This window comes from Rattus norvegicus, chromosome 9, assembly GCF_021556685.1.
Source record: "Rattus norvegicus strain SHRSP/BbbUtx chromosome 9, alternate assembly SHRSP_T2T, whole genome shotgun sequence".
Lineage (NCBI taxonomy): Eukaryota > Metazoa > Chordata > Mammalia > Rodentia > Muridae > Rattus > Rattus norvegicus.
Window position 1 is genome coordinate 23929577 of NC_141542.1, and position 11065 is coordinate 23940641.

The 11065-nt window shown below is 42.2% G+C and overlaps 1 protein-coding gene across 1 annotated transcript; it reads left to right on the top strand.

Annotated features, from left to right (window-relative positions):
* Positions 1-1875: 1875 nt before the first annotated feature.
* LOC134480484 (uncharacterized) lies at positions 1876-10218 on the top strand. The gene is made up of 5 exons (XM_087568830.1): positions 1876-2086; positions 2809-2968; positions 4301-4432; positions 5101-5284; positions 9425-10218. The coding sequence occupies exons 1-4, from the start codon at positions 1957-1959 to the stop codon at positions 5141-5143; spliced, it is 465 nt and encodes a 154-aa protein (XP_087424956.1). The 5' UTR covers positions 1876-1956; the 3' UTR covers positions 5144-5284; positions 9425-10218.
* Positions 10219-11065: the final 847 nt, after the last annotated feature.

Sequence of the window (11065 nt, forward strand, 5' to 3'; positions counted from 1 at the left end):
CTAATAAACACACAAAGAAACAAAAATCCTATCACAGTCCTAGCAGTTGCATCCAACAAAGAGAGAGCTGTGAGGTAGTGTGTGCTGCTTCTTTCCCCAGATACCCCTGGGCCTCAGGCCTGCACCCAGTGAATTGGACCAAGAGCAGCCAGGTTGAAATTCCTGCTGCCATGGCAGGATTCTGCAGGAACATTTCCCTTTGACAACAAGGAACCTGTGTGGAGGAGACCGCTTGGTGAGTCCTCAAGGACTCTACATGTCCTATTCTACAGGGAGAAGCCCTGCCAGGACTTTGGCAAGGCCAGCCATTTGTATGGGGAAGTCTCTGGTCCTGTGGCAGAGAACGAGGAATGGCAGAAAGAATGGCAGCGCCACTGAGATCAAAGGATAACCCTTCTAGGCCTATGACCTCCTAATTAATTTATCTTTCACCCGATGCCCTATTCACATTTTCTTAATCTCATACAACTGTGATCTTGATGAGAACTGGGCTCTTGTTTTCTTAATCAGTTCTTTGTTGTAACAGACCTTTTTAACTTACTCCAACCCCTGAGACTTATTCATACCTTCTGTATGCAGTAGGACCCTTGGTGGGACTGTCATCTCGAAAATAGAAGGTTCGGTAATCCAAAAGATTGGACTCCAGTTTACCTCAGGCCAGGAAAGAAGTCAGCCACCATTAGTAAAAGAGCAAGGGAAAAATAACATAGGAAAAACAAGTGGCTTAATCAGTAGAAAAGATCCTCAACTTCTAAGGCCCGCACATCTGCACCCCTCTCTTCTGAGCTTTGTATAGTGATGTTGTATAACTCCAGATGGTAGTAAAAGGGAGAGTTCTTCCCAGAAAGGTCAGACATGATTTTCACTCTTACATCTCTGAGGTGGGCTGGCATTATAGCACACATTCATGTTGAATTATTATAACACCTATGATAAGAAGACAGAATCCGTATATCACAATGCCAAATAGACTCCCTCCTGAACGTATGGACCCATTAAAATTGAGGTTCAACCTGAACTCAGACCATTCCACTCCCTTCCCGTCCTCCTGATTCTTATGTTTGCTACAAGTAAAAGCTCATGTTGTAGTCCCCAATATTCTCATGCCTAGACTTGTCTATTCACGGAGAAGGATATTGGAGAAGTGATGGTTATATAGTTACAATGTAGTAACACAAGGTCCAGGTTGACATTTGCTCACTGATGTCCAATATAATTGTCTTGTTATATTTGAGAAAGGGAGGATGTCCTCCATAATATATAAAACAGACAGAAATTTATTGTTTTATATATGCTCTGTAGTTGATCCCTATGTTCCCAAGGAAAAGGAGTTTTTATTGCAAAAAAATAGGATTATAGACCATTGATTTTGTGAAATACATGGATATGTAAATGGAAACAATGTCGGCTTTCAAGGACTGCACAGTAAGCAAATATTTCCAGGTTTTATACACTCAGAGGTATAGAAGAAATATATTGGCCTCCAGAAAAAGGGAAAAAGCTTAGAAATCGAAATACATGTCACATGCATTGTCTCGAGTAGTAGATTTACTTTTAAGAAAAATCTCCCTCCTCCTTGGTCCCTAGAGATTTGGGTGCTAAGAAAAATCTGTTCTCCAATTCAGGGTTGTAAGAAACCCTCCGCAGCAAAAGCATTGTTGACTTCTAATGAAGCAGAGAGACATATCTAGCTTTGAAATAGAGGTTGCCAAATGGTATTCCCAGTGACACATGGGAGACTGGAGGAAAGGGTCCCCACAGAAATTCATCAGTGTGGGGAGAGCTGGTTAGTAGGTAGGCCATAGAATTTTCCAGTGACATCACCAGTAAGCCGTTCACTGGACACTCTATTGTATCTAAGAGATCCCTAGAATCTTCTGTGATGTCACCAGTGTTGTGGTGACACCAACTGCCTTTGGGATATTACTTCAGTTCCCTTTGGGTTCACAAGCAGGCATGTTTCGCCAGCTGCTCAGGCTATTTCGGAAGGAAAGTGTTGATCAAGGAGAGACCGCACCAGGTCAGAGGGAAGCTGACCCCCTCTCTAGTGAAACAGGAAGGAGGAAATCATTCTTGGGAAGGCTTGGTGAGTCTTGGGCAGAGTTGGGGAACATCCTCAAGGAGGTAGGTTTGAGATGTGCCTTCTAAGACTAGGCCTTACAAGCAGGAGCCTTGGGATTTTTCAAAGGCAAACCAAGAGTCAGGAGTTCCTGATCTTTAATTTGAGAGAAAGCCATAAAGTTGTAAGACTTCAGTGTCTTTTCTTGAAGCTTTTTAACTATGAGTGTCAATGATTGGCAGGAGGAGGCACTGTGAGATTAACAATGTAACCATCCATGTTTGGGAGTTGAAGCACTTCATCCTCTAGATTATTGTACGTTACATAAGTCTTGATGGCGAGAACAAGGAAGGATGCACCCCTAGTCATGAATTGAGTTCTCAGACACTTTGGGCTGGACCACACTTGGTTAGAGCTTGATGGTGCCAAACATTATGAAGTCATTATGAACTCCAGGATTATCTGCACCACATCTGATATAACAATGTCGCAGATGTTTATGTCTCAATCATATTATAACTTTCAGTGCCACGGGTTGTGTAATAGTGAGTGTGGCACGTGTATGGCATTAGAGGTTGGGAAGAGGGACATAGCTTAAGAATCAACCTTTAAGAAAGCTTTTCTGCTCTTTCAGGGATTCACCCAGTCTCTACCATTTCCCCTTCCTCAACCTCCTTTTCGGATTCAGAATGATCTATTCTGCCCATTGGTTCAAATATGCAAATTCACTTGGGTTTATCTGTCTACAGGTTTTGGTAGGAAGGCATCATCCCAAAATGTCATCAGTCAGCAAGAGGAGTGTCTAAAGGAACTGGAGGAACTCAAATTTGAAATCCAGAAGTGTCAATTCGAGAGGGATGAACTTTATCAAATCCTGGATCTTTATATCTATGATGAGTGGGACCACAGGTAGACATTATGCCCAGTAACCTGTTCACTGTCTTGCGCTCTCTCTCTGCTAGCTCAAGATTTACTAATAGCACGAGAGAGTTTCACCTCTCATCCTGGATTTGAAGGAGATTTGGCAGGCATTTGCTTGTGAGATGAGCTAGGTGCTGTGTGTTTAGGGTCAACCTCTTTTGTACTTGACCCTGAGCCTCTTGGATTAGCATTGGTTCTGTCAACAGCTAGAATGACCTTGTCACACTTGCTGCAACTGTGTGTGTGAATGAAATGCCTGCACGTCATCACTCTTTCCTCTGAATTTGTTCATTATACACTGATTCTATGGCACCTCCATGGATGTAGTTGGAATTCTAAACGTGTTTGGATATGGGTTGGTGTGTATATATGTGGCAGTATTTGTTGGTGGTTTACTCTGGATCAGGACGTCTGGGACCTTTGAATGGGTCTGAGGATTTGTTTGATCAACAGTTTGCAGGTCATGATAGTGATTAGTACATGGAGGCCCACACTGATCAACACAGCACTTTGCTCCTTCTGTATACCTTGGTGGCACACAGGACTCTCCTGAGGGGAGGAGGTGCTATAAATCCTCTTCCCTGTCAAACATAGTTATGCCCTCTGGGAATTCATGTAACGATAGAAACCAAGGATTGAGTATACCTGCTTTCAAAACAAGAGAAATGTCATCACAGCTTTCTCTTGGGCCCAAAGCTGTGGCACAGACTGGAGGAATTTTCTTCCTGAACTAGTGAATTCCATCATGCTTACCTGGCCAGCTCTTGATGGTCAGGTCCCTCCAACTGGTACTGTGACTCTGTTGTCCTGTGCCCAGGATAATAAACTTAACCAGTACAAATACTTTGAAGGAGCAAGTATGTGGAACATACTGAGTTTAAGTAATAGAGAGAACAGTCTGATTTTACCTAATTTGTTTCACCTGCTTTGATCTTTAGTTTTTTTATTTTTTTAACTATCCAGGGATTGTTTATTGTGACCTAGAAATGGTCACTGTGGTCTTGACAGTTGTTATTCCCAAACAGGGAGCTCTCCGGCTCTGCCCCCTCCTATATAGTGAGTCTTTGCAGAACCATATCTCTCAGGATTCCAAGGAGTCCTTATTTCAAAACAAATGTTTGCTTATTTACATAGAAATATTTTCTGTGGATTGAGTCTCACTGTTGGGTTTTGGTCTGGTTTTTGAGTTTGCCATTTTCTTCCCTTCCACCATTCCTTGAATTTGAAATTTTTTATTATATATTTTTATTTACATTTCACCTAATTCTGAAATCGTGAGTTCAAAACATTATTTGTTCCTTTGGCCATGACCTAACCCAGGCTGCATGTCGAATTGCAAGTCCTTCAATCTGAACATGAGACGAGAATGATGGCTATGCAAATGATGACCAACTCAATAAGTGATGCCATGGAGAGGTACAAGGAGCTTATACAAGTGAACAGTTCCTACCGGTGAGTCGCTGACAGAGATGAGAACCCAGCACTAGGCAGGGAATGCTTCTGTCCTGTATGACTTTAACAAAAGTCAGGGCTCTGGTTCCATGGTGTTTGACTCTTAACAAGAAGGCTGCCTCCTGGCAAGGGTCTTAGATTTGTAGCTCTTGGACTCAGTTGTCCTACATGTGAAGGGTGTAGAAGACCCTGCAATTGTTATTTTCCCCGTTAAAGTTCCTCTAGATTGAAAAGGTTTGCACCATGATGGGAATATCAATCAACTCTGAATCTCTAGGACTCTGACAGGAGATTTAAAGATCTGTGATCCATGAGAAACACATGGAAAGAGTCTATATCTATTGGGTCTTCAACTACCCCTCAGAGAGGCTTTCCCCACAACGTGAAGATGGTTTCACCATACCATGGACATACGAGCTCCCTTATGGATCATCTCTTCTTCCTTGATTTATATAAACCGTCTTAGTGTCAGGATTTTCAGAAGTACTTTGCTTCATGTGGAATGTGGATTCTGGATTTGACCTCCTCTAATTGGTGCTAACTTGCATAGTGTGGCTCTATTCTGGGGATTTCTGAGGATGAGGAACCTTGAAGGGATGATTGGACTTGTAGGAGTGACAGGCAAATAGAAGCTGGCTGGGATTTACCATTTTTTGTTTGTGGTTCAGCATCAGGCACTCCCAGCTCCTGCGTGAACAAGCTCAATTATAGAACAATATACAGATTTTGCTGAATGAGAAGAGAGAACTGCTGGTGGAGCAGACTGAACTGCCAGCATTCTCTGTGGAGACAAAAAGGCTCTGGGAAGAGGCCAGAATGAACATCTGTGACCCCAGTGCCACGCAACAGCAGGTAGGGTTAGGCCTCAGGGTCAGGTTGTCCTTAGGTCTTACCATAAACATAGACAAACCAATGTAACTGTCTATTGACTGATCCATGTCCTGACCTAGGTCTCATCCAAGTGTTCATTCATGTGATGGTTTACAAGGCTTTCTGTGGAGATAGCCCCTTTTCAAGAAACTGCATGTTTGGAAAGCAAATGCTCCTGCTCTTCGAGAATCTGCACTTCATTAAGGGAGATAGGATGATCACACAGCAGAGCACTACATGCCATTATGGATGGAGGGTGCTATGTGGGAGCCCCTCTTTAGACTAGAGCAGGGCTTTGAGGGATGAAGCAAAAGCCCAGAGCCCATTTTCTTTACAGGGATCGTGTGAGACTCAGGAAGTAAGTAGTTTTCAAGGAGGAGAGCCTGGTGGAAATGCCAAAGAAATGGTTCTCATTGTCATTTGTGGTGGCTTTTGTTCTTCCTGTCCCTGTATATGAAGATGGTGACTTCATGCTTCATAGATCTTGGGTAACTACAGAGCCTGTGTATCAGCATGTCAGTCCTGTCTTATTTGAGTGCTCCTGGAGAGTTCATAACTGGGCCTTAGAACCTGAAGCTGTTTAGAAGAGCAAGGATGTGGAAAAGGTTTCTCAAAGGCTGAGGGTTGGTATGAGAGACTTGAGACTTCAAGAACAAAGTTATCCATATGTACCCCCAATTCTCACCAAGAAAGTTGCATTGCTGTGCTGACCTGCATCTTAGGGAGCATGCGGGGAGGCCAGTTCATGACATGCAGTTTTGTCCAGTCATTATCTAACTTAGTCCTTTAAGCCTAGGTCTCTCAACAAACATGAAGCTTCCTGTTTTGTGCTGGCCAGCAGTCTTTGCATCATTCGTCCAGTTCCAAGATGAGCCCCCTCTCTTATTTGTCTCAACACATTCTTAAACCATTCAGCTATTTTAAAAATAAGGATTAGATTTCTTCACTTTACCTGAACAGAGTTATCCCCCGGGAAGATTCTGGATTGTCTTATTGGCTTCACCATGATCTTGCATGGAATCCTAGAGTGCAACCCTCTGCTGACATTGCTTTGCTGACTATATCATGGGCACTGCATTCTTTCAGGATAGATTCCCTCTCAATATTGTACACAGTGCTGCATTTCAGAAAATTCACTGTATGTTATTTATTTAGCCTTTTTCTGACTGACATTGAGGTTGTTTTAATACCACAGGAACTCTAATGTGATCAAATGTTCCTGGGAACTGACCATGAGTCACTGTCTCCTCTGGTGCTTCCAAAGTCTTCTATGAAGGAAACAGAATAGTTTTAGTGAGGGGCCTATGATGAGTCAGCATAGAGCTTGATGGAGTCTTTTCCTAGAAATCTCTCTTGGGGATTTGATGTTGTGTTGTTTAGGCTATCTGTGCAGAACATGTAACTTACTTGTCGGACCAGCAAGTATCTGCATAGAAAGGTTTCCTGAAGTGGAAATGAGTACAGGCCAGGGCAGCACATCTTACTTGTGTCTAAGAGACTTGTACACAGCATTGTTCCCACTAATTCCTCACTCAACAGGAAATGTGCTGCATAAGAGCAAAGTTTTCATTTGTGCATGCAAGTGTGTATCTGTGTGTCTTTGTTTGTGTGTGTGTTTGTGTGTGTGTGTGTGTGTGTGTGGTGTGTGTGTGGGTATATGTGTGTGTGTGTGTGTGTGTGTGTGTTTGCAGTAGTGAACGTATGTTTCCCTCTATTTCCAAGTTTCATGAGAAAAGTACTCTAAGCGTTCACTTTACATCCATGAAACATGAAATAGAGCTGCCCAGTCATTTGGCATCTCCATCTAGCTCTGTACAGCAAAAGGACACTTAAATTACTAATTTATTGTTTCCAAAAATTTCAGAATGAATTATCTTGTGAAGTCTGGGGGAGGAGTGGAAATATGTTCAAGTGAGTCATGTTTCACAGGGGTAACAAATGGTACAGGCCTAGAGCTTGCAGGTCCCTTTTTGTTATGGTGTAGAAGTAGGACAATAAAATCCTTTAGAAATGCAACCCCCAAAAAGAGGACACAAAAACACCTGTAAAGTTAGATTTTCAAGTGATTAGGGGCAAAACTACTGATCTGCATTGAAATCCTTTGGAGCACATCAAAGGAATGGAGTACTGGGAGGTAAGGGCAAGGCTTCTCTAGAAAAATCCATGAGTTTATTCTGCTTCTCTGTTCTTTGTGAATTGTGAAAGCCCACTGGAAGGTTATGTCACTCACTGTGTCTTCTCCAAGGTTGCTTTCCACATTGCCTGCTACCATTTCTTTCGAGCTACCTTGGCACACTACAACTTCCCCTGGGAGTTTGGCTTGGATTTTATTCATTGAGAATTTGAGTTGCTTGGAATTGTATCGTCATCCAGAAAAAGTCCCATAGCTATGCTGTGGTGCAAGAACAGGGCAGTTTCAGGAACCCCTTTAGGTGCACAGATAATCCAAAGTGCTCCTCTATGTTATCTGTGTAGCATTCTGCAAGTGCTGTCGATCAACATCATTTTCTCTCAGTTAATTTCAGCCTCAATGGGTTAGGAGAAATGATGAGCTTCAAATGGGTCTGACAGTGTAAGAACAGGTAGCCCTATGAGAAGCCATGTTCAGAAAGTGGAACAGAAGTTTTAGTTAACCCAGTGATTCCACAACAAGGAGTAGGTATTGCCATTGCAACTAGGGAGCATCAATGTTGTAGTGGTCCCAGAGTAACCTTGAAGGAGAATCTATCCAGACGTCCATCAGCCAAGGAGTAAAAGTGTACCATACGATGGAGCCCTTCCATAGATTCTGATTCAGTGTGAGATAATCCATGCAAGCGTTTACTTACTTATTCAAATTATCTGTGGAACAATCACATTACGGGGAGAAAATTTGTTGATTTGGATCCTGGTTATGGAGATTTCCTATGATTCTAGCTTTGGGCATGAAGTCACTCAGGCTATGGTAAAGACAGCTCAGATTAGAAGAAGTTGCACACTTTGGGGAAAGTCTGAAAGAGTGAACAAGAACAAGAGTCTAGTCCACCACCAATATATGATCCTTTGCTGAGCAACAAGACAGCTCTACACAGCCTTTGGGACTTGCTAAGCCAGATTGTTAATGGGGAAAGAACCCTGAGTCTATGACGGTTTATGGGAGGATAGCACATCACTGACTGAGCTGTCTATAGGTCTGGCCACTATGTACATATCCCAGTCAACATTTGTTTTTATGCCTCCAGCGAATCCTGGGGAATCTTTACATTAAGCATTAATGTTCAGGTAGGAACACAGGCTGGAAGAAGCCATTTGAATATCCTTCCCTATATAAATACCCTTTTTGGGTGGATGACCACCCACCTGGATTTCAGCCTCAGGCAGCTAAGGAGCTACTCAGAGTATAGTTCTGGTACAGTTCATGTGAATTTTGCCCATGAAACAATATATATGATCCTCTGGATTTCTTGCTATGTTCTACTCCTTTCTTCCTGTGATCTCTCCGGAAAGATCTGAGGACATTTTCTCTTCTGTCCTCTCACAAATTGCCTTACACTAGCCATAGACTTGCAGGGGTGCTGGTGTGTTTCTACATCATAATCACCTTTAATGTCCATGTGTACGCTGGGAAGATTTACATGGAGCACATTCTCAGTGATTACAGGATCTATGCAGTGAGCATGAATTTGAAGTGAGATGGCTTCTCTGTGTATTTGCAGACTCAGTGGTTACAAATGGAAACTAGACGGTTTCCTTCAGTGCTAACATAATCAGAAATTTCACCTCAATTCTGGGCATGTTCTCCAGAAGGAATCCACATGGTATTCTACGTTGCTCATACCTCTCTTGAACTCAGATTCAGACATAGCTACAATGTTATTATTCAATGTCATATACCTGGACCAGTGGGAAAAAATGCTCATTTTTCTCTTAATCCCAGCACAGTGCATAGTCCACAGTTCAAATTCCAGCAGTGTTAAAAGCTGAGATATTAATCCAAGCGCAGGTACTCTATGTCACTTGGGGATGCAGGGACTGACCTCAGCTGACAAGTCATGCTAGATTGTCTAACTGAATAGAGCTGATGTAAGAGGGAGAGCTGAATTGACAACCACTCAATAAATCTTTATTCCCTTGCTCTGCTAGGTCTGAAATTCTCCAGCAGAAACTCGAACATGACACAGACCAGGATAAGATCTCCCTTGGAGAGAAGAGCTACAGGAGGAGAACTAAGTGTGCACAGCAAATACACCACTATTGTGTCTCATCTGTAGTGTCCATAGCAATTGTGGACTGCATTTTCCTCCTTTAGTTTAACTTCTTTGGATTGAATAGGCCGTACTTTCACCTCAGCCTCTCCAACAAATGTGCACTTTTTGAGGGACACAGAGAAGTGCTGATGCACATCAATCAAGAGCTGCTGGTCATCCAGAAAGACTGTGCATGTGTAAATTTGTACTTGTCCTGATGGGTCATCCAGAAGAGTTTCGTGGAGATCAATTCACAATATTGGAAAGACTTTGTGACAAAGTCTGTAATATCATTTATACTCAGTATTGGTAGGCTTTTTCCTTAATACCCCCACTCCAACAAAACAGACCTACTTCCACTCCTCTCGAAAAGATTGTTACCATCACTAACTGCTTGTCTACTATGTCTCCAAGGCAAGCCACAGGCTATAAGTCTATTCTGCAAAAGGAGCAGCAAAAGAATGCTTAGCGCAATTCTTCTATTTAAAGTTTGGTTAATTTTTAATTGTTTTGGTTATTTGGTTTTCCTTCTATTCATTTGAAGATTTATTATTTATCTGTTGTTGTTGTTTTGTTCATTTGCTTTTCTATTTTGATAAGGATATAGACTGTATATATTTACTACCTGCATCTGTTTACTATCAAGTAAATTGGATGTATTCTGGTCAATAAAGGAGTAATCTTAAACTCTTCACTCTTAGGAACCTTCTTTATTGATCATTAGTGTCAACATCTGAAGTCCCACAGCTATCAGGGAGGGATGGATCTCTGAATTCTCATGGGGACTGGGCATCAAATCACTTCCCAGTCAGACTGAGATTCACAGGAATTTATACAGTCACTGTGCACTGTGTTTCCAACTCTGAATTTCAACTTCATCATGCATACATTACCCACTGTGTATGCTTGCTGTCAAATATATAGTTACCTGTAAATTATACTCTGTCGATGAGAGTTTTGACCAAATTAATAGGATAAACATAAATTTTTATGTAACACCTCCCAGGACATATAAACATGGTATAAGGGAGTTTAAATTCATCGGGAATCCTGCACCCAAATCCTGTGGAAGAAAATGCTGAATACCCAGGAATGCAGATAATCCTGAGACCACAGGAAAGAAAGCCACTTCTGACCAGCTCTGCCCACATCTCTGGCCCAATATTAATCTGCATGGTGCCTCTGGAAACAGGAATAGAAGAGCAGTCAGTGGCAGGAACCTGCTTGGTCCAGCCTGGACCCAGAACCTACCTGGGCCCTGAGCATATTTGAAGAAAACCATAGGCATACAATTCTCTGTTTCCTGACTGTGGCTTTTTTTGATTCGAAGCTCAAAATACCATTTTGTTGTTGTTGAATTTTAATTGGGTATTTTTCATTTTGAATTCAAATGTTATTCCTTCCTTGTTTTCCAGAAATAAGTCTGAATACCATCGCCCTCCACCTCTGCTATAAAAGTATTCCCGTCACCAGCCATCCACTTTCCCAGCCTAGGCAGGACCAAGGGCTGTTCATTCCATTTGTGCCCAAGAAGACC

Excerpts from the sequence above, each read along its gene's own strand:
- LOC134480484 (XM_087568830.1), top strand. The coding sequence starts at position 1,957 with ATGTTTCGCCAGCTGCTCAGGCTATTTCGGAAGGAAAGTGTTGATCAA. Across the intron at positions 2,087-2,808 it reads ATCATTCTTGGGAAGGCTTG|GTTTTGGTAGGAAGGCATCA; the intron begins GTGAGTCTTGGG and ends ATCTGTCTACAG. Across the intron at positions 2,969-4,300 it reads TATGATGAGTGGGACCACAG|GCTGCATGTCGAATTGCAAG; the intron begins GTAGACATTATG and ends GACCTAACCCAG.